The 23,193-nt window shown below is 40.7% G+C and overlaps 1 protein-coding gene across 2 annotated transcripts in view; it reads left to right on the plus strand.

Moving 5' to 3' along the window:
* The window catches only part of LOC146805565 (serine/threonine-protein phosphatase 2A regulatory subunit B'' subunit beta-like), a 369,793-nt gene that overhangs the window by 170,997 nt on the left and 175,603 nt on the right, over positions 1 to 23,193 (plus strand). For both annotated transcript variants that reach the window (XM_085622841.1, XM_085622842.1), the window contains exon 2: positions 17,267 to 17,452. In XM_085622841.1, coding sequence (XP_085478967.1) covers positions 17,267 to 17,452 — 186 coding nt within the window. The remainder of the gene's footprint in view (positions 1 to 17,266; positions 17,453 to 23,193) is intronic.

Consider the following 23,193-nt stretch of genomic DNA (forward strand, 5'->3'; position numbering starts at 1 on the left):
TCTCAATATGGTTTCCACCACATGTCTCCACAGATCCTCTGTAACTTCCAGTATGACAATTAGTGCGAAGATAGGGAGGGGACTCTGTTATCTGAGGTGCCCCAACCCCACTCCCCCATAGCCCCCCCCAACCCTTACCCCCCCCCCCCCCCTCCTCCCAACCAATGCTCACTGCAGTCTCTGGCACACCTGGTCACTCACTGTCTCTCTAGTTCTGAGGCATCCCAGCTCCCGAAATCTGGCTTGTCCACCAGATGTAGAGTTCCACTTTACCTTCGGGGCTAGTCCCTTCATGTCTGTCAGGGCCACGCACCTTGACTGGGGGGAGGGCCCAGAAGGCATTGGACCCGAGTGGTCTGCTCCCTCCATTGATCAAACCCTGGGCCGTGCCTCTGCCAAGGTTTCCCCAGTAGTGTTATCCTGCTTTGATAGCTCAACAGAATCAGCAGGTGAGTTATTGGGGGTGACCCCATGGATTGACCTTATTGCCCCACGGGCCCTCCTGAGTGACTTTGGGCCAGCTGGCTTCTCACTGCACAGTTCAATGTGCCCCTCATGCCAACAGGGCACACCAGAACACAAGTAGGAGGGCCGCCGCCAAAAGCTTACACCACACTTCCTCTGGCCCGAGACTTACCTTTGCAGTTCCACATATTGGAACAGTCGCCTTGGTCACAAATTTGGGGGCAGACACCATCACCCCTGTTATCGCCACATACACTGAGATGGGACAAGCCACTGCTGTAGCTGTGTGGCTCTGTGTTCTTTGCCCTACTCTTCAGCCCTGGTCTTTAGGCTGCTGCTGCACCAGTGCCCAACAAACTTCAGCTGCTTCCTGGTGGCCCTACCTATGGCATGTCACATGACCAACCGCTGCTTTGGGCAGGCTCCAGTCCTGGGAGTGGGCTGTGCCTGTTCCCCCACGCCGCCTCTTAAACCCCCTCCCCCAATCCCCCTGGCATCCACTTTGATGCTTGTTCAGGCGCAGTCCTGCCATTCCGTGCAGGCTGCAACCACGGGTATAGGTCCGGCCTCGTCTGGTTCTCAGCAGTGCTCTAAATCACATCCCACTCGCATAAATGCTGCTCTGGGCCCCACGCAACCGTTGGTTTACAAAGGGATCAGCCGGGCCAGCCAGAATTTTGTCGAGGGTCCAGAACAGGAGCGGAGAGCTTTCAAGTTGCGGCCACCATCTTGGCGGTCCACCATCCTACATCTTGACTGTTCCCATGGGTTCGCGTTTTCGGGTTGGTGGGCGTGCCTTTCCTTATCTCTGCGTCAAGTACTGGAATTGCTTCCTTCTTGTTCTTTGTACACATCTCAACCATTTTCTTTTCTCTTCCCCAGATCTCTCAAAACGTTTCTCTTTCTAGACCAACTTTCACTCTTTATCTCAGTTGCCACTAATTTGGTTTTAGTGCCTGGACCCCTCCAGCGGTAATTGCGTGCTTTACAAAACGACTTCATCATATGCTGCTGTCCATTCTGCGCCTTCAGTAACCACCACTGTGACACTACTGCTCCTATACTTCCAACGAGAGAAATCTTAAAAGGGGTTGGGAGACAAAAACTATTTACATCTACGCCCCATTTGAATGCTTTTCAAAAAGGTAAAGATTATCAAAAGGGAAAGACAATAAAATTACATACAAAATACCCAGTTACACTTTCTTAATTCTCACAGCAAGGTAGTTTGTACTCTCCACCTCTGCATGGTAGTCCACAAAATCGAGGGCAGAGGGAAAATGCCCAGAGAATGAAAATAGAGGACAGCCCAAAAGGGTGGGAACATGAGACAGCCCAAAAGGTGAGATTGATTGGCAGCCTCTAACCAAGTGCCAGGAGTGGGCGGCACCCCCAAATTAGTTCCTCACAGACAGATACATTTATCATTTATAGCAGAGAAAAGATTGATTGATGAAGCAAATGGAAAAATGTCGAGAAGCTGTGTAAAATAAAATACTAACTGACAAACTTTAATGAATATGCCTAGAAACCGTAAAATTATTTTTTTTCAAGAAATATGCGTAATGTAAAAGTCTGGCACATTTCAGATTTAAAGAATAATAAAACGCTGCACATAGCAGGATACCAATTTTGGTCCCACTCTCTCTTTCAGACTCCATTCAAGCTAGATCTGCCTTTGAGAAAGGGGGTCACACCGTTGTGGTTGTGGTGTAACCAGGCGATTCATAAATCCATATATTATATTTAGAATTTGTGCCCGCGCCACACCACACACTCAAAGTGGTGAGGCTTGGTTCACTAAACAGCTACTTCATATGTTAATGGCATTGCATTATCAAGTGAAGATTCCAGAATTGGAATCCTGAGACCTTGTGTTTGATGATGCATGAATGGGCACGAGAGCTGTCCTGTGACAGGCCTGGCTATTCTTGTATAGTTGGACGTTTAAAGCCAGTCCAGCCATATGGACAGACATGTACTTGTCACCTGAGTGTTCTGGGGATTCAGGCATTTTGTACCTGGCCTCGTAGAAGTTCACCTGTTCCTGTCTAGGGAAAGAGCAATGGCTCCTCGTATTTAATTCCAGCAGCGTAGGGTGCTTGGGAAACCTTCAATGAATAGACTGACTCAATATTCAAGTCTCCTGTTGGAGCTGAGACTTGATGGCCGGGCCGGAGCTTAAAGACGATGATAACTCACTCGGACAGGTTTGGCATGAATTTCATTTACACTTTTAAATCTACCCCATCAAGCAAAAGCGAACACAACTAGGGCTCTGATTATGAGCTGGGTCCATGGTAAAATCTCCTGCAATCTTACCTTTACCACCCGGTAAGTGGCAGCTTTACCCTAGTACAGCGTAATTACGAGCCGTACTTTACGGAAAGGGAAATTATTGTGTGGGGCCTATTTTTCTGGTTATAAAACCACACAGGATTCACAATTCTGTAGGGTTTTTACCGCATACAAATATACGCATGGCTGCCTCTGGGCAGGATGGGGGTAAGGTCGGCGGGGGAAGTGTTGAGGAGGGGGGGCTTTTTCTAGCAGGGGAGAGAATCGTATGCTCTGCCACCACGTTACATATAAATGTTGAATCAGACTTGCTTGCTGCTGTAGCTAAGGCTTCATGCTGTTTTTTCTGCCAAAATCGGGCCGGATTCTCCCACACCTGGCAAAACCGGGTGTGAAAAAAATCTAACTAATCCTAATCAGGCGGAGTGAAATTAATGCATAACAATGTGTTCCTTTCTTTTTGCCTGACTTGTAATTCGAAGTAAAGTACCACTTAGTAAAATCTGGGTGAAGAATTGAAATCTGAATGAAGTCTGCAATTTAATTCCACTATTTCGGTGTCTTTGAGGAATATGATCTACCCCTCAGGTGGAACTGAATCACACGTATGTAAAACATAGGGCAGCAAAGGCGTTATTTAGAAAATACCTATTTTTTTTACAACAAATAATCAGGCCAGCATGGTTCTTTGCTCATAAAGAAAATTTGACGACTCTAACATTAACTTTTAACTGCAATTTGGTCAAGTGGATTGTTTCTTCTATTTAGGGTCCCAGATTTCAGTTCACCTGATCTGTTTGAGAAATGATATACATTTATTCAAACTAGGCAATTCAAGGATGGATTTCAGGTCATTTAAGGATATTAAAAGGCGCAAATTTGAGGAAATTGTTTTTTGCTTTTGTTTATAGCTGAGTAACCTCAGTATCACATTGAAAGTATATGCGGATAATTTCCGTAGCATGGATGAATGAAATTGACAATTTGAAGTAAAAGGGCAGACCTCAGAGTTTTTATTTTATAGTTCTTTCCATTTGGGTAATTGTGTTATTTTTTTGACATGTTGGGACTGAGAAAGAAGGAAACTATTTTTGGGATAGTCTCCATACCCTTCTTTACAAAACCATTCTTTGTGAGAACTGTATTGGTGTTGAGGCTTTGTAAGCGATTGGTTGGAATCAGCATAATTTGTGGCCGAGTGGACGTTGGATGACCTGTCTCTATTGTACAAAATGTTAGTCCTGCTGCAAACTTTAAATAATCATCCCCTCAACTGCTTCCTTCAAGAAAGAAGGCTGCAGAACGCATTAACTATACTTCAGGACAAGATTTATCCCTTAGTCTACACGCATGCTTATTTCTTGTAGCGCTTTTCTTCTTTTTGGTTTGCTGTCTGTCTGGGACCTGAGGTGTTTCTCTCTGGGGGATTCTCCTATACCTGTCCTCGATGATGTTGTTTTAATTCATATTGCCTTGAACATTGTAGAGCACTCTGATACCTGCAAGGGTCGTGTTCACGCTATATAAAACTTTACAAATAAAATCACGCTCGTATTAATGGAATGTTTTCATTTCTCTCAGTAATTGATGGTGGTTTGCTTGAGTTTTCAGTGCTGAGTCAATGGTGTTCTCAGCTCGGAGTCATTGGTTTTCCAATCGACGTTGCACTTATTAGCACTGATGATTCTTCCTGCGTGCTGCTTCTCCTTGAACAGTTTTAGGCAAATTCTTTTTGTGAAGCTGGATCTTGTGTATCTGATTGTGAGTTAATATGTAGGTAGTGTCTGTAATTACATTGGACCTATTCTCCAAGTGACTTTCTGTGTAGCCAATAATGTTTTAAATTTAATCCATTGTTTCTCCGAGAACCAGTAGGATTTGAACATGAGAACCGCATGTTTTTTGGGTTCAGCCACATTGTGACTTTTTGTGTGTAAATCTTTTGCAGTTTCTGTAGCTGTTCTGTTGAGTATGCCAATGTAGATATTAAATATCCAATTAAAACGCTATTCTCTGGGCCCTCACATGTGTATGCTGGGCGAACATAAGATTGGACTCGAGTAGTAGGCTCATGATTTTAACTTTGGGTACTGGGGTAGGTCCTTCTCTCATCCATCAAGTCTGTGGAAAGGAAAAATATTGTTCTTCAAGGCAACAATTTGTGCACCTCTGTCATAAGTCCATCTCACAACCACCACAAAGACTAGTATCTAGGGTGCATATGTATCGAACCTTTTTCCCGTTTGCGAACGGGAAAAAGCCTTTTGGGCTGTATCATCCCAAAAGGCCATCACAAAATAGGGAATCGCAAAATTTGTGATTCCCTATTTTGCAAATGCATTTAAGGAATCGCAAATTGCGATTCCTTAAATGCAATAATGAAAGCGCCAAAGTTGCGCGAATTTGCCTTAAGAAATCGCAAATTACTACCAACTTCAAGTTGGTGGTAGTTAGCGATTTCCTTGAATAATGCACTATTTTGCATTTTTCAAAGTGCGATGTGGTGCACATACATGCCCTTAGGGCATGTTTGTGCACACATGCATATTTCAGGGCTGCAACAGGGTGTCCTGCTGGCACCCTTGCACCCTTGAAATTGCATTCGCAATTTGCGAGTACCTAGTGGGTACTCGCAAATTGCGAATGTCTTCCGATTCATTCCTATGGGCCTCTAGGCCTATAGGAATGAATGGGAAGGTATTCCTTAATTGCGAATCACAATTTGCGATTCGCAATTAAGGAATATGTAGCAATCGCAATTATTATTGCGAAACCTACATACATTGCATTTTGCGAGTCCTAAATAGCAAACCACTAAAATTTGCTATTAGGGACTCGCAAACTGCAAATATGATACATCTGCCCCTTTGGGATGTATCATCCCAAAAGGCCGTCGCAAAATAGGGAATCACAAAATTTGCGAATCCCTATTTTGTAAATGCATTTAAGGAATCGCAAATTAGGCCCATGGGATTGAATGGGAAGGTATTTCTTAATTGCGAATCGCAATTTGCGATTCGCAATTAAGGAATACATAGGAATCGCGATTAATATTGCGACCCCTACATACATTTCATTTTGTGAGTCCTTAATAGCGATTCGCTAAAATTCGCTATTAAGGACTTGCAAAACGTTTTTCTGATACAAATGCCCCTAGATGTAGGTTAAGGTAGGTCTGTGAATCTTAACTTTCATTGGGCTCTGGCTCCAACCTTGAGGTCTTCATTTGGAAAATATGCAAACACCTCTTAGTCGATCTCTATATCAATATTTGCATTAAATGTTCTTCTGCTGAATAGTAAGTAGGTCTTTTTAGTTTAGCCAGCGGCCATATTAGCCAGTCAAATATTGCCTTTATAGGACTGATTTGTGAAATCTTTCACTTAAATAACCTAATGAAATTCACTTATGGGAATGTGGACAGACCTTTACTGATGCTATGTTTTGTTTCAGCTTTATTAGGAGTAGTAAACGTTTATTGTTTAGTTAATTAAAACCGTAACAAACGGTTAAAAAAAGAAATTGTCCTTTACAATAACAGATAAAAAAAAGAATTTTAACAATTGTACATCAGTAAATCAATCATTAATATAAAAGGACTTTTTGTTTTGAGATTTCATATTGCTTTCAAACGCTTTTCAAAAGCTATCAGGAACTTTATCAGCTTGCAATTAATTATGGGGGATGTTGAGTCTAAAGCACCAATAATGGCAGACCTGCAGGTACGTAGTCTCTTGGTCCCAAAAATGTGCTTTAAAAAGTACGTACGCTCCTGGTTCAGAGACTTACAGTGGCATACGATGTGGATTAAATTTTCTTTTGTAGTGCCACATAGACGACAGACATCTGAGTCTGGTCGTTTCCAGACCGGTTCATCTGCCAGAGTTGGTAATTTACCGAATCTCACGGCCATTTGCCTCTTTTTGATGAAAACCGAATATGTTGTTTCTAAGTAGGCAGCCGGGGTGAGTTTTTTTATAACTGTTAATCACGGACCAAGAATGGGAGCGGTCTGAAAATTCGCTATTAAGGACTTGCAAAACGTTTTTTTGATACAAATGCCCCTAGATGTAGGTTAAGGTAGGTCTGTGAATCTTAACTTTCATTGGGCTCAGGCTCCAACCTTGAGGTCTGCATTTGGAAAATATGCAAACACCTCTTAGTCGATCTCTATATCAATATTTGCATTAAATGTTCTTCTGCTGAATAGTAAGTAGGTCTTTTTAGTTTAGCCAGCGACCATATTAGCCAGTCAAATATTGCCTTTATAGGACTGATTTGTGAAATCTTTCACTTAAATAACCTAATGAAATTCACTTATGGGAATGTGGACAGACCTTTACTGATGCTATGCTTTTGTTTCAGCTTTATTAGGAGTTTAGTGCTCATTCCTGAAATCGCTCCCCCCTTCTGGCCCCCAATTGTACCAAATGGGCTTTGTTATCAGGGATGGCATTTTCAGGTCTGAGCTTTAATATAACAACGTAGGGCTATATTACAATAAGTACCAGGAAGTTTGCATCAGGCGTTTGCTCATGCTTTTGCTCCACCTGGGCAATTTGGTATTGCAGTAGGGGCCGCAGACGATTGTGCGGTTCCTTCTGTCATATGGGTCATGTCTGCATTAAATGTGTGCAGGGACAATACCAAATGGATATACTATTTGCATTGGGTTTGGTTTTATGCAAATGAGGGCGGCTTTTGCCTTTTCGTCCGCACCATATCACAGATGCGAGTCCAGCTGCAAATAAGCTTAAAGAGGCATACTGATTATGTTCCACAGTCAGCTCCCTGGTGTGCCACTTGTGAGGCAATGGGGGATGGCACAGGGTTATCTGAGACTTCCCAGACTTTACCAACTTCAGGGAAAGGCCGGGTCTGCCACCTGCAGTTAAAGGTAGTATGGCGACTTCAATCAACAATAAGCTGTTTCCAGTGCAGTTCCAAATTTGCACCTGCCCAGGCACCAGCAGGTATTATGTCGCAGTTTGCGCTGGGTGCACCCAGTTAAGGGTATACCACGGCGTAAACGGGTGCAGTGTGCTCCATATTCGATTTGGACCTTGGGGCCATGTTACACATCTTGCCCCTGAGGTGTTTTTGCCAGTTTTGCGTTTCCCATGGCACAGTGGTACTACAGAAGGGACCGCAGATACTTGCTCGGCCCATTCTATAATATGGGTTGATATATATATATATATATATATATATATTACCTACTGGCGGTCGCCAGTAGGTAGTTATAGTTAGGACCCTGTTTCCATAGGAAAACCGCAACATTCTATTTGGAATAACTTTGGCGCCGGTCGACGAATCTTCGCGAAATTTTCAAAATAGGTGGGGCGCTATGCTCCGCTCCTTCCCTGAAAGTCTCGGGGGGATTCGTCAAGCGGGGGCTGAGAAAAAAGGGGGGTCCCAAAACGCGTTTTTCCCATGCATTTTTCCATAGGACCTTTAGACACAGCTACAGCCCGAACGGCTGAACAGAGTTACTTGAAATTTGGCAGAGAGGTAGTCCTCAGGTCAAGGAAGTGCCTTTTGTAGGTCTGGTGTAAATCTGTTCAGTAGTTCCTGAGAAAATAGCATTTAAATCAATATATATATCTGTGGCGGCTTACGGTAAGCTTACCGTACGCGTACGGTGACGTGCGCGAGCGCGATTCTGATTGGCTGCTATGAACCTCCAGGAAGACCGATCATCAGCGCTAAAGACAGTCTCACAGAAAACACAACAAGATATATTGACTATTATCTACAAGAGTATGTTCAAAATCTACCGTCCTACGTTAAAGACACTAGTGACTTTTTGAGAAAGATCAAGAATGTGGAATGGCACAATGACTACTTACTAATAGCATTGGATGTAACCTCGCTATACACTAGCATTAATCATGGAGACGGACTATTGGCTGTACAACACTACCTAGATCAAAGGTCGACACAACACCTTGAACATAATAAAATGTTAATAGAAATGATTGAATTCTGTTTACATAACAATACTTTCATGTTCAACAGTCAGTTGTATCAGCAAACTAGGGGAGTAGCGATGGGGGCCAGCTTCTCACCGAGCTATGCATGTTTGCATATGGGCCAATGGGAGGAGCTGGTCCTCAGAGATCAATATGGGGAATATATCAGGAATAATGTGGTCATCTGGCTTAGATTCATAGATGACCTATTTGTAGTATGGCGTGGATCAGTACAGCAGGCCAATGAATTCATACAGAATATTAATATAAATAATCTGAATTTACACTTTACAGCCACCATTAGCCCATCCCAAATTGAATTCCTTGACACCCAAGTGTATATCTGCAACAATAAAATAGAAACACGACTATTCAGAAAGAAGACAGCGGGCAATTCTACCTTGCATGCCACAAGCGCACACCCAAAGCACCTTATTAATAGTATTCCCTACGGGGAGATGCTGCGCATAAGGCGCATCTGTAGCAATGATCTTGACTTAGAAGCAGCACAGAAGGAGAGTAAAAATCGTTTCTTGCAACGGGGCTACAAAATATGTATCATAGACAATGCCATAAAAAAGTCCATGGCCTGCACTAGGGAGGAAGCTATCAAGGATAAAAAAGTGGATAAGACACAGATTAACAACACTAGAGAAGTTAACTCCACCTATGTATCTCAGGACACTATGGCTAACACACATGCCAAAGAGGAATTTAGACTAATAATGCAATACAGTCAACAACACAAGAGTCTCAACAAAATCTTACAAAGAAACTGGCCATTGGCTCTTAGTGATCCAGTAATAGGACCCCTGCTACCGCAGAGGGTGTCCATTACTTATAGCAAATCACCCTCAATGAGAGACACATTAGTGCACACCAGTCCTGAAGTGATTAGTAACAGCAGTTGGATGCAAACAATCAAAGGGTTCTTTAGATGCAAAACATGTAAGGCATGTAACCAGGGAGTAAGCACCAGTACATACAGAACCCCTTTTAGTGATTACAACCACAAGATCACTAAATTTTTAACCTGTAAAACAGAATATGCTGTATATGTCCTTACATGTCCGTGCAATCTGCAATATATTGGCAGCACGAAATTACCAGTGTTCAAACGTATCTTACAACATCTAAGGGCTATCACCAATCAGGACAACACATACCCCGTTGCAAGACACTTCAGAGAAAAACACAAATCTGACAACCACCTCCTCCAATATTTTGTCATTGACTCAATAGCACCCAACAGGAGAGGTGGTGACCGTGAGAACAAACTAAGAAAACTAGAAACACGGTATATTTTGCAAATGGACACTAAGTACCCTGCTGGGCTTAATGCCACAGAAGATCTATACACATGCCTAGTATAAGGTGATTTAGCAAAATCTGATGATTTAATAGAGAGAGTATTACAACAAAATACATACACTGGGTAGATCTTGTCAAAAATGTTTTAACATACCGTATAAACTGTTAATCGTTGAATTTTAATCATTGGTTATATCAGGTTTTATTCAAATTCTATATGTATATATATTTAAAAATGATATTTTAATATTTATCCATTTTTTTATATGCTTTTACCCATGTTTGATGATTTTATCTTCATGGTATGCAAGCTATCAGAATATAGTCATCTTCAGTGGCACATATCAGAATGTAATATAACATAGATAGGTCAATAGATATAATTCAAAAGGTCTTATTTTCCTTTTTAACTATTTATTGGCGAATATTTTGCACACTCTTTTGCACTGGCACTCACGCACTTTATTGGTGCAGTCAGTTCATCTGCATGTCCGATCTAATTATTCGTTCATGCACAGAAGATTGTAATATACATATAACAAATTGATTGTCTCAATGAGATATCACACTTACCCACATAGAGAAATAATTGCTACAAGATTGTTATATGAGGGTAACATAAACCTTGGTATTTTACCTACATAATCCAATGATTTATGCAAGATCAACAAATCTGCAACAGTGACAGTATCCTACCCCCTATTTACAGAATACATCTGCTTGCCAAATCATTATACACAGGCCAAAGATACATACAAATGTGCATCATTACGAGGTCCAATTTACCTAATGAATCTAATCTCTCACAACAACAATTAACTGTTCGAATTTATAGATTTTAAAACTTTTTTTTAATCACATTGGGTGTATTTGCACATTGCACTTTTACAGAAATAATATTTATATATTTTATTACTTCTGCTTTTAATCAAGTACTATGAATCACGTATTATAACACAAGCAAAGGATTGTATATGCATATTCTATAGACATACCCTTACAAGTATGGGCATATGACTTAAACCATGAACAAATTGACGGTATTTTACAGAGATCTTTTTTTAAACAATGTTTATAATTGAAAAGAAAAAAGAAAAACAAACAGTTATTTTATTATCGTTAATATTGAAACCAAGTCCAATTTCTTGTATTAGATTAGACTGTGGTTAAGCTTTTCTTTATGTTCATTGAAAAGGTGCGCGCAATGCTTGTCACGTGATCATGATTACTGATATACTGTCACTTTAAAAGGCGTGCAATATCTCGATGCCATTGTCATGTGATCAAGGCTCAGGCGAGCCGAAACGCGTTATGGCGACATCTGGAATAAAGACGGAATAATTTTGCACACAGTTTTGGGTTTGTGTCCATCCTTGGGGATTGCCGTTGAACGAAGGACAGCGGAGGAGTATTCAAGATATATATATATATATATATATTACCTACTGGCGGTCGCCAGTAGGTAGTTATAGTTAGGACCCTGTTTCCATAGGAAAACCGCAACATTCTATTTGGAATAACTTTGGCGCCGGTCGACGAATCCTCGCGAAATTTTCAAAATAGGTGGGGCGCTATGCTCCGCTCCTACCCTGAAAGTCTCGGGGGGATTCGTCAAGCGGGGGCTGAGAAAAAAGGGGGGTCCCAAAACGCGTTTTTCCCATGCATTTTTCCATAGGACCTTTAGACACAGCTACAGCCCGAACGGCTGAACAGAGTTACTTGAAATTTGGCAGAGAGGTAGTCCTCAGGTCAAGGAAGTGCCTTTTGTAGGTCTGGTGTAAATCTGTTCAGTAGTTCCTGAGAAAATAGCATTTAAATCAATATATATATCTGTGGCGGCTTACGGTAAGCTTACCGTACGCGTACGGTGACGTGCGCGAGCGCGATTCTGATTGGCTGTTAGATCTTAGTAAACATTCGAATCGGTCGAAACCAGGAAGCGGCGGCCGCCATTTTCTCTCTCGCACTCTGAGGGGGGAAGGAAAAATAAAGGCAAAAAACATGTAAAGGGGCTGTTTAGACAGCTCCTAACCACCTAGCCTTGATGAAGGTGTCCCCAAAGAACCCCCAAGGCCAAAAAGTCAATTTTTTTTTTTTTAAAAAATCGCCGATTACGCTTACCGTACGCGTACGGTAAAAATTATTTAAAAAAAAAAAAATTAGCCACACTCTCCACACCCCGTGTTCAAATGGCGCCAGAAGGGCACCATTTGTGCATGGTATATGTAACGATTGAAAATTTAAAAGATTATCCACACTCTCCCCACCCCGTGTTCAAATGGTGCACGAAGGGCACCATTTGTGCATGACATATTTAATTAAATGAAAATTTAAAAGATTACCTTTCACAACGAAGCGCATAATATGTCCTCCATGTGCGCACGGTGCGCGAAGCGCATCGTGCGTACATGGCCCATCAAGCGTAACGTGGGCACGCGGTGCACGTAGCGCACCGCGTGCCCACCGTGCGTGCACGGCACTAACTGCGTAAAGTGGGCGCGCGGTGCGCGAAGCGCACCGCGTGCTAACTGTGCGCGCACGGTGCGCGTAGCGCACGGTGTGCGCACGGAACGAACTGCGTTAAGTGGGCGCGCACGCCACGAATGGCGTAAAGTAACTTAGCATTTAAAAAAACGTACAAATTCACTGAAAAAACCATAGGTTTCACACACGTTATAGTTAGGAATTAGCATTTAAAAAAACCTTGCAAATTCACTGAAAAAACCATAGGTTTCACACATGATATAGTTAGCTGGACATTTTACTGATAAAAAACCAATGAAATTCCCCCGTTATAGTTAGTGCAGGCAACTATAACTCACGCGACCGCAATCCTCTGCTGATGACATATGTGTCTTTATGAAAAAAAAATATTTGTAATATATGTATAGCTAAAATTTAATGGAAGAAGACATGGGCAAATAAGTGTCTAAATACAGTATTAGCATCAGCAGAGGATTGCGGTCGCGTGAGTTATAGTTGCCTGCACTAACTATAACGGGGGAATTTCATTGGTTTTTTATCAGTAAAATGTCCAGCTAACTATATCATGTGTGAAACCTATGGTTTTTTCAGTGAATATATATATATATATATATATATATATATATATATATATATATATATATTCACTGAAAAAACATAGGTTTCAAACACGTTATAGTTACGAATTAGCATTTAAAAAACCTTGCAAATTCACTTAAAAAACCATAGGTTTCACACATGTTATAGTTAGCTGGACATTTCACTCGTAAAAAACCAATGAAATTCCCCCGTTATAGTTACTGCATGCAACTATAGCTCACGCGACCGCAATCCTCTGCTGATGACGTCAGATATTACATCACTGTATTTAGACACTTATTTACCCATGTCTTCTTCCATTAATCTTTAGCTATACATATATTACAAATATTTATTTTTCATAAAGACACATATGTCATCAGTGATGTAATATCTGACGTCATCAGCAGAGGATTGCGGTCGCGTGAGTTATAGTTGCCTGCAGTAACTATAACGGGGGAATTTCATTGTTTTTTTACGAGTGAAATGTCCAGCTAACTATAACATGTGTGAAACCTATGGTTTTTTAAGTGAATTTGCAAGGTTTTTTAAATGCTAATTCGTAACTATAACGTGTTTGAAACCTATGGTTTTTTCAGTGAATTTGTACCTTTTTTTAAATGCTAAGTTATGTATTTATAAATTATTTTTGTTTTCTGGTTTTTCACCGTGCGCGTACCGTGAAATGTATTTTTTTTTTTAAAATCGCGAGGTGTGCGCACCCTGCGCGCACGGTGCGCTTTGCGCACTGTGAGAGCGCTGTGGGTGCTCGGTGCACTTCGCGCACCGAGCACCCACGGTTCGCAGTGCGTGCCGTGCGCGCGCGCTGCGCGCACCTTGCGATTTCAAAAAAAAAAAATTGTTTTTTTTCTCCCTTGGGGGTCCTTCTGTGACCCCCTGACCAAGGCTAGGGGGTCAGGAACTGTCCACTCTGCCCCCTTTTCACATTCTCCACCTTTTTTTTTCACCCCCTCAGACTGCGAGAGACAAAATGGCGGCCGACACTTCCTGGTATCGACCGATTCGAATGTTTACCGACATCTAACAACCAATCAGAATTGCGCTCGCGCACGGTGCGCGCATATAGATATTGATATGCTTTTAAATGCTATTTTCTCAGGAAATACAGAACAGATTTACACCAGACCTGCAAAAGGCACTTCCTTGACCAAAACGCGTTTTGGGACCCCCCCCCTATTTCTCGGCCCCCGCTTGACGAATCACCCCGAGACTTTCAGGGTAGGAGCTGAGCGGAGCGCCCCATTAGTTTTATATATATATATATATATCTCAGAAACCAAGTTTTGAAAATCAAATGCCGCACTCTTCCTGGATTTTAAAGCGAGTTTAATGACCTTCTCTCCACCTACGCGTTTCGAACTTAGACAGTTCTTGGTCACACTAGTTACACAAGTCCTTTTTTGTTTCAACTATTTATACCACAATTCCATGTAGCCAACAATGAGGCATTATGGGCATGGTAGTTCATTACACTAATCGCACACAATTACATGCAATTCAAATCATGCTGATTACGCTGAATCGGCATGTGCGCCATATTATCGGCATATTAGAGACGTTATTATTCCTATTTTGGTTACAAGAAACCCAAAAAGAGTGATTAGGATGTTTGCACTCTAACGCTTTACATTAATCTATGCGTTTAATCGCGTTTGTGCACATGCGAGTCACTCGCAAATGTCTAAAACAATAATATACAAGAACTGTCTAAGTTCGAAACGCGTAGGTGGAGAGAAGGTCATTAAACTCGCTCTAAGATCCAGGAAGAGTGCGGCGTTTGATTTCTGATACTAATTGTGAGGTTTGTCCTTACCTCACCGCCGGCACCAGCTACTGTGAGCTCCCCCCGTAAGGACGGTTTGAGATATATATATATTTATTTATATATATATATATATTATCTACTGGCGGTCGCCAGTAGATAGTTATAGTTAGGATCGTGTTTCCATAGGAAATCCGCAACATTCTATTTGGAATAACTTTGGCGCCGATTGACGAATCCTCGCGAAATTTTCAGAATAGGTGGGGCGCTCCGCTCCGCTCCTTCCCTGAAAGTCTCGGGGGAATTCGTCAAGCGGGGGCTGAGAAAAAGGGGGGGTCCCAAAACGCGTTTTCCCTATGCATTTTTCCATAGGACCTTTAGTCCAAGCTACAGCCCGAACGGCTGAACAGAATTACTTGAAATTTGGCAGAGAGGTAGTCCTCAGGTCAGGGATGTGCCTTTTGCAGGTCTGGTGTAAATCTGTTCAGTATTTCCTGAGAAAATAGCATTTAAAAGCATATATATATCTATAAGCGCGCACCGTGCGCGTACGGTAAAACTTACCGTACACGCCCGCTGCCGTGCGCGAGCGCGATTCTGATTGGTTGTTAGATCTTAGTAAACATTCGAATCGGTCGAAACCAGGAAGTGTCGGCCGCCATTTTGTCTCTCGCAGTCCGAGGGGGTGAAAAACAAAGGTGGAGAACGTGAAAAGGGGGCAGGGTGGACAGTTCCTGACCCCCTAGCCTTTGTCAGAGGGTCCCAGAAGGACCCCCAAGGGCCAAAATTTCCTTTAATTTTTTTGCGCAAAATCGCGGAGTACGCGTAGCGTGCGCGTACGGTAGAAACGGAAAAATTCCGCGAACTGCGTAACTTGGGCGCACGGTGCGCAAAGCGCACCGTGCGCGTACGGTACGCAAAGCGCACCGTGCGCGTACGGTACGCGCACGGTGAAAAACCTTAAAAAAAAAAAAAAATACATAACTTAGCATTTAAAAAAACGTTCAAATTCACTGAAAAAACCATAGGTTTCACACACGTTATAGTTAGGAATTAGCATTTAAAAAACGTTGCAAATTCACTTAAAAAACCATAGGTTTCACACATGTTATAGTTAGCTGGACATTTCACTTGTGAAAAACCATTGAAATTCCCCCGTTATAGTTAGTGCAGGCAACTATAACTCACGCGACTGCAATCCTCTGCTGATGACGTCAGATATTACATCACTGATGACATATGTGTCTTTCTGAAAAAAAAATATTTGTAATATATGTGTAGCTAAAAATTAATGGAAGAAGACATGGATAAATAAGTGTCTAAATACAGTGATGTAATATCTGACGTCATCAGCAGAGGATTGCGGTCGCATGAGTTATAGTTGCCTGCACTAACTGTAACGGGGGAATTTCAATGGTTTTTCACGAGTGAAATGTCCAGCTAACTATAACATGTGTGAAACCTATGGTTTTTTAAGTGAATTTGCAACATTTTTTAAATGCTAATTCCTAACTATAACGTGTGTGAAACCTATGGATATATATATATATATAAATATATATATATTCACCCTCCACGTAATGTGATTAGCAGTCCAAAGGAGGGGGCAAGGCATGAAATAAAGATGAGTAAATGTTGTGAAGGGTGACAAAATTAATCTTCACTTGAGCTGACAATCATTCTTGCACCACCTATGCATATTATCTTCCATGCTCTTCCCCCCCACATAAACTCCTGTACGCAGAGATCTGCCACTTCCGAGACCTACCACTGCTTCTTCTCTAACTCCTATAGTGGCTATTATAGACTACTTATTGGCATCAAAGCCTATTTTTCAAGTTGAATTAACTTCCAGGTGAGGCACGCCTTTCCCTTCCTACTTCGAACTGTTCCATGATACTTTCACTTGCCGGGGACTTAATCCTTATCCCTGCCCAAATGTCTTGAACAATTTCCTTGAGCCACTATGTTACCCATTCAGTCAGGTGAATATTGGCTTGGAGTATTTTTGGTTACTTGCTTTGTACTTCGCACCTGCAAGTCAAAAAAGGATTTATCAATTTGTATCTGCCATGACTGTGCTGGTATCTCTCCTCAAACCTGCCTGCATCATAGAATACTTCCTGCAAATGATATATTTTAAATGCATTGTATTCTGAAGCTGCTGACCATTGTTTCTCAATCCTTTGCCCTTTTCATCTCATTATTCTTTTCTTGTTTGCTGTACCTTCCTCACTGTAAAGTGCTATGATGCTCTCCTCTGCCTCGTGTGCTTTATAAATCCTGTTTTTAAGTGCAAATGGAATAATCGGGAATGTTTTTTTAGAATCTCTTGCAGCACGCGTTTCTCACATTTAATTTGATGTCTTTCTAGGTTCAAACAAAGAAAGAACAACCATTGACTCCCTCTTTGAGCCAGACGATTCCAAAGTTTTATTTTCCACGAGGCTGTCCAAAAGCCAACCTGAACATTGATGCTATAATTTCAAAAATTGAGAAAACTTTTTCTCAGTTTCCAAAGGAAAAAGCAACCATAGAAGACATGGGTAAAGTGGCAAAGGTAAGAATTTATGATAACAATTTAGGTAGACTCATAAATTATCTGTGCTCGCTATGTTCTCATTAGAGGTTTTCCCATCGTCCATGCATTAGTCAAGCTTTCTTTACAAGTTGACTCTCAGTGGCTGCCATTGCACCCTGTCCCTGTTCAAACTCGCCTCCCCTCAGGGTCTGCCCAGATTTCTAACATCTCCTAGTTCTTTCCCATACTGCTTAGTCTTGATGGCCTCTTACATTAATATTATTTAAAATAAATCAAACTAATTACTTCATTATGAATTACAATCTGTCTCCTGCCCAGTACCCTTTGTTAATATCCATTATGTCTAGGTCAGTTCACAGTTGTGGTTACACTACTTTTTGAATTATATCAATGTTTATTTTGTACAGGAGCTATGTCGAGGGGATGTCTGACTATGTGTGAGAGTTCTTTATATAGTTGGTTGAAATCCAGGTCTTCCATATTAACTCTGAATCTAGTCACTCATCTTTTTCTGTGCTTTTGAGTCAGAGGTATATGATGTATATGTGATATTCATATTTGTATGGTGCATTGCTGCCACTGGTGTAGCTCAGTAATACTGCACAGAGTTTGTCCTAGTTAGCACACACCTGAGAGGCCTTACCAGGTATAGTGCAAGCTGGAGTTAGTATTCCAGGTTGGTTTGTCCGATTTGGTGTATGCCGTAGTTTACTTGTTTGGTTGCCAGAGTGTATGGTTGTAGTGTACACATAACTTGATGCTAGACATATGCGTACTTGCATTGTGAAGAGAAGCGAGGTGTATAGAGTAGTACAACTGAATTCATACTACTGCTGGTGGTGGTCTTTAGTACCACACATTCTGAATTCCAAATAAAATGAAGAAGCTTAAAATAATTGACCATGGGAAGACAAAGGCTAGGAGCAGTGACCAACAGGGATGGAATATATTAAGGAAACATTGAATAATTAAATATAATAGATTTGATAAACAGTTCAAAAGTGGAAAAGGAGGATAGTTTCCACACAGCTTCCCCCTTTACAACCAGGAATGACCAAACAAAGCTATGCACTTTGTCTTAAATCCACACACTACAATCTTCAGTTTTTACTGCATTCTTGAACATCTTAAAAACCTTGGGAGGGTTAGTGAAACAAGACAATGGTTTGCATCCATCAGGAGTTTTGATCATTACCCAATCCCCACACTTCAGGTCACTACATCTAACCCCTTTGCGTTGATTTATATCTGCTTCCTTTTCATCATTTCAGATCTTTCTCCCTCTCCAAGTCATTATCACAATCCCATCTCACAGCCACATCTTTGTTCCATTTAGCACATGCAAATGATACAAATGAGGCAGCCCTCCTTCCATTAGGTAATTCAAAAGGAACAGTTCCAGTTGTGGAGTGTGGTGTTAGCAAAACATTTTAATTCTTCCCTCTTGTTCCTGACATCACTCATACTTAATTTAATTGATTCCTTCAGAGATTTGTTAAATATCGCTACAACCCCATTACTCTTTAGAGGACAGAGAGCATATTTTCTATACAAATACCCCCTTTTGTAAAAAATTATTTTATTTCCCTAGAAAAAAGTTGTGGTTCATTGCCTTTCAATACATGTTAGAAAGTTTCTCACCTAGTGTTTTTTGGGGAGTGAAGGATTTCCAGAATTTGGACTTTCTCAATCATGTTTACTAATGAAATCTCTGCCCAATATGAGGATAAATCAATCCACTCCAAAATAGATAATGTATTACTTCCTGCGTGAATGAAATCAATAATTTCTAGAGCAACCTCAACCCATGGTTTTTCTGGAATCTTGTAATAGAGTTAGTACAATTTTATTCATTGCCACTGTTGAAGCAATCAACACAAAGCCTTTACATCCTTTCTAATGAGAAGTCAGGATCAGGGCACCAGTAGTCTTGACGGATTCTCCTTTTGGTGTTACTAATTCTTTGATGTCCCTCATGGGTCAAATCAACAAGTTCTTCTCTCAAGTAATCTGGTGGAACTATACTAGAACTCTTGTATGCGAACTCTGTTTTTCTAAAGTTCACCTTTTGCCATTCATAATCCTTTGACGGGTTCCATCAGTTTTTCCTTGATATCGCAACTACTTTTCTTTTTGTCTCTGACCATACCTAAAGCAGAACCTCATTCAGCTTTTGATATCACACCACCAGACACAACACAGACTTTACACCTGTCTATTGCACTTTCATTTTCCTTGCAAAGTCATTGAAATCTGACAACCAGAGTCTAGAAAGAAAAGGCATTGTCTTTTTAGAAAGGTAAGCATTGAAGGTCAAAATGAAAGTCTTGCAAACCCACAATCCTTTTGTTAACCCTATTAGAAACAGCATCTAATCCTTTACTCTCTTAGAAGTCTATGATCGGAGAAAATGGTGAACTTCCTGCTACACGCAATTGTCCTAAATGTGTTCAGTGGCTAAAACACAGCCAACGCCTCACTTTCAATAACAGAATCATTATTTTATAACCCCCTAAGAGCTCTGGAAGCAAAAACTACTGCCATGTTCTCATCTAAATCCTTTTGCATTAGGGCAGATACTACTACTACTATTACTTGCATTACATGTGACAAAACTTTCATGCTTTGAACTAAAACGTTGGCAGATCACTTGCACCTTGTAATTCTAACTTAAAATTGACAAATTCCTTCTCACAATTGTCATCCCACACAACTTGTTTTCCTTTTTTAATGAGCACCCATATGACATATTTTGCAATATTTTAATGCTTGAATGAATTGAGTATAGAACTTTACTCTACCTATACATGTAAGGTGTTCCTCTTTCCTTGCTGCAGCAGCTTATTCAACCATTGCCTTGACTAATTCCTCTTTGGACTTATCTAATTCTTAGTGATACTATGTCCCAAATATTTAAACTTGGACCCACCAAATCAAATTTTTTTAGGCATAAGCATGATTCCCCTTTTCTTCCAGAATGTTTAGCACTGGTCTCTTTCTGATCATGTTCTTCAGTAGTGTGAACAAAAATTAGAAAGTTATCTTAAGAATATTTCACTCCATCTATTCCTCCAAAGAGTTCTGTCATGATACGACGGAAGTGTCGCAGCTGAGGCCAAACTGTGTGGCATCCTGACACGTCTGTGTCTGTAGATTCCAAAAGTAATAAAGGCTGTCAGATCTTGAGAGACATTGTGCAGTCTGACCTGTTAGGTCAAATGTAGCAAAAACATTGCTCCTGCCAGTAGAGAGACCATCTCCATCATGTTGAGTAGCAAAAACGTACCAACAATTATGTTCTTCTTAAGATATCAGAGGTCAATGGAACGTTTGACTTCTGCTGTTGGTTTGTGCGTGAAAACTATAGGCACAAGCCACTCTCTGCTTTTAACCAGTTAAATGACTCTGCTGGCACACACATATATTTTCTTTATTTGGTTACACAGCACCTCTAACAGCTAAAGGACTTTACCTGACTTGAAGCATAAGGGAAGGCATTTTTCTTGAACTTAATGTAATGTACAAAACAGTTGAAATATTCTATAGATTCATTTTTTTAAAGTCTCAGAATTTAAATTTACCTAAGGATTTGTTTGAGCAGTAAACAGTACTGTTCACTACTCCTGTGGTCCTCCCTTAGAAGAATCAGTAAATCAGAATTGGCATCTAAAACTATCCCCAACTTTCTTTAATGTTGCCATCTAAAAACATAGCCACCTTTTGATCAGTCCATAAAAGTTTCCTTTCTCTGCATGCCCTCTAAACTCAATTTCAGAATCAAAGTACCCTCGTAACTACGTGTGCTTCCCCTATCCTCCGGTTTAACATCTGGGTTCTTCAAAGCAACTTTATTTTTTAAATTGTCATCAGACTCTTCACTTAATGCTAAAGTCAGCCAAACACCAGAGTCGATCATGACTTTCAATTCAGTAAAACTCAACTTTATGACACCTTTCAAATGCTTTTTACAACTTGTAATAGATTCCTTAATACTCCCTCTTCACTGCTCTCTTACAGACCTACAACATTTTGGCATAGTGCAATTTCTGGTTGCATAGCTTACTGTGACCTTATCTGCACGGCAGACTTTATTATTTTCTATATGATCTGGTGCACCACATTTGCCCTAAAAGCCCTTTCAGTTTTCACTTACCTTTTATTTTTCTCTCGCTGATACAGTGCACATTCATATTACTTTTGTGTTCCTTCTTAAGCTCTTCTACGTATGTCGTTGTATGCTCTAACATTTTTGCCATGTTAATCACTTCACCTAATATGGATTCATCTTTGAGCCATTATTTTTCCCAAGCTCTGTCTGAATTATATTTCAACATGAACTGATCTCAAATATATTAGCCTTTTTTGGCACTTTATTTACAAATGGCAACTAATTTCCATTAGGCAGTTATATAGTGTTCATCATCTTATTTCCTTTCTGAACTCTCATAACGGAGATACCTTCCTAATATGTTGTTTCCTTTGAGTCGATAATGGTCATCTAATTTCCTTCAGCTTGTATCAATTGATTTAGATCACCTGCACCCTCGTCCACCAAATCAGGCAGATACTCTACCTCTTGTCTCTCTATACTAGAGCAATGCATGAGTAATTATTTTTTCCAACTTAGAGGTTAGCCCTACTCACTTAGCATAGTGAATGAAAGCTTTTTTCTAACATCACCACTTAATTGGTGGTTGTTTGGGAGATTTTCAGAAATACGGCGTGCATTCACATTTTGCATAATAGAAATAAACTTGAATACTGTCATATATATAGCAAACACTCATACGACCTCTGCACACACCCAGCTCCAATTCCTGATTTGGTACTTGAAAATTCCCTACAAACCCATTATCAGATGTGGTACTCAAGAACCCTTGCAACTTCAACAGAAACTGCAAGTTGTGTTCAATTATGCACGTAATGGAAATTAGTTTTTTTTGTTTTACTTTTTAAGATCGAAGTTTCTTTTAAGGGTACTGTAATGTACTTTTAGTCAACTACTTGGTAGCTGTAGTTTCCTGTTAAATCTTGAGATTAGGAAATTGAGGCTTAAGGGTTACCTTTTAAAGAGTTGCAGGGTTCAGAGTAGAAGTTGTCACCGTTAATAATCAGTAAATGAAAGCTGAAACTTTAATCAGCAGTGCTAGATTATATAAAGTATTTATTCAATAAATATTGGCAGTGCATGGTTCAGTTTTGAAAGAAATCTGCGGTTGGATGCATACCCACAATGGCAGCTCACCAAAAGTGGTCTTGATGTTATACACCAACAAAGGGATGAATGGTGCCTGTTGCGTAAAATAACTGTGTCTGGATGCAGGATACAGGGGTGCCTGCGTCAGTTTAGATAATTTCATAACTTTCGTCTGCACTTTCAACAAAAGTTGCTTTGAAACTGCCTTACGGTGGATATGCTGTACAGGTTGGGCTCTTTAGGAGTTCAGCAGCTCCGCAGAATCAGCTCACAGAGTTCCCATTATACAATGGAACAGTAAGGATGAGGGAGATAAATGGAGTTCAGACGTATTACAAGCCACCCCATCACCAGTTTAATGTGGGAGAAGAAATCCCAGGAGCAAAATGGTAAAGGGCTTCTTTAATGTAAACGTGCATCCACATCCAGGCCTTGCATCAATCTCATCCAACTCCCCAGTGCATTTCAAATCACACATTCTGAATTCCAAATGAAATGAAGAAACTTGAAGGTAATGAACCAAGGGGAGACCAGGACAGGCGTACGGACAATGACTGACAGG

This window comes from Triturus cristatus, chromosome 8 (genome assembly GCF_964204655.1).
Source record: "Triturus cristatus chromosome 8, aTriCri1.1, whole genome shotgun sequence".
NCBI classification, from domain to species: domain Eukaryota; kingdom Metazoa; phylum Chordata; class Amphibia; order Caudata; family Salamandridae; genus Triturus; species Triturus cristatus.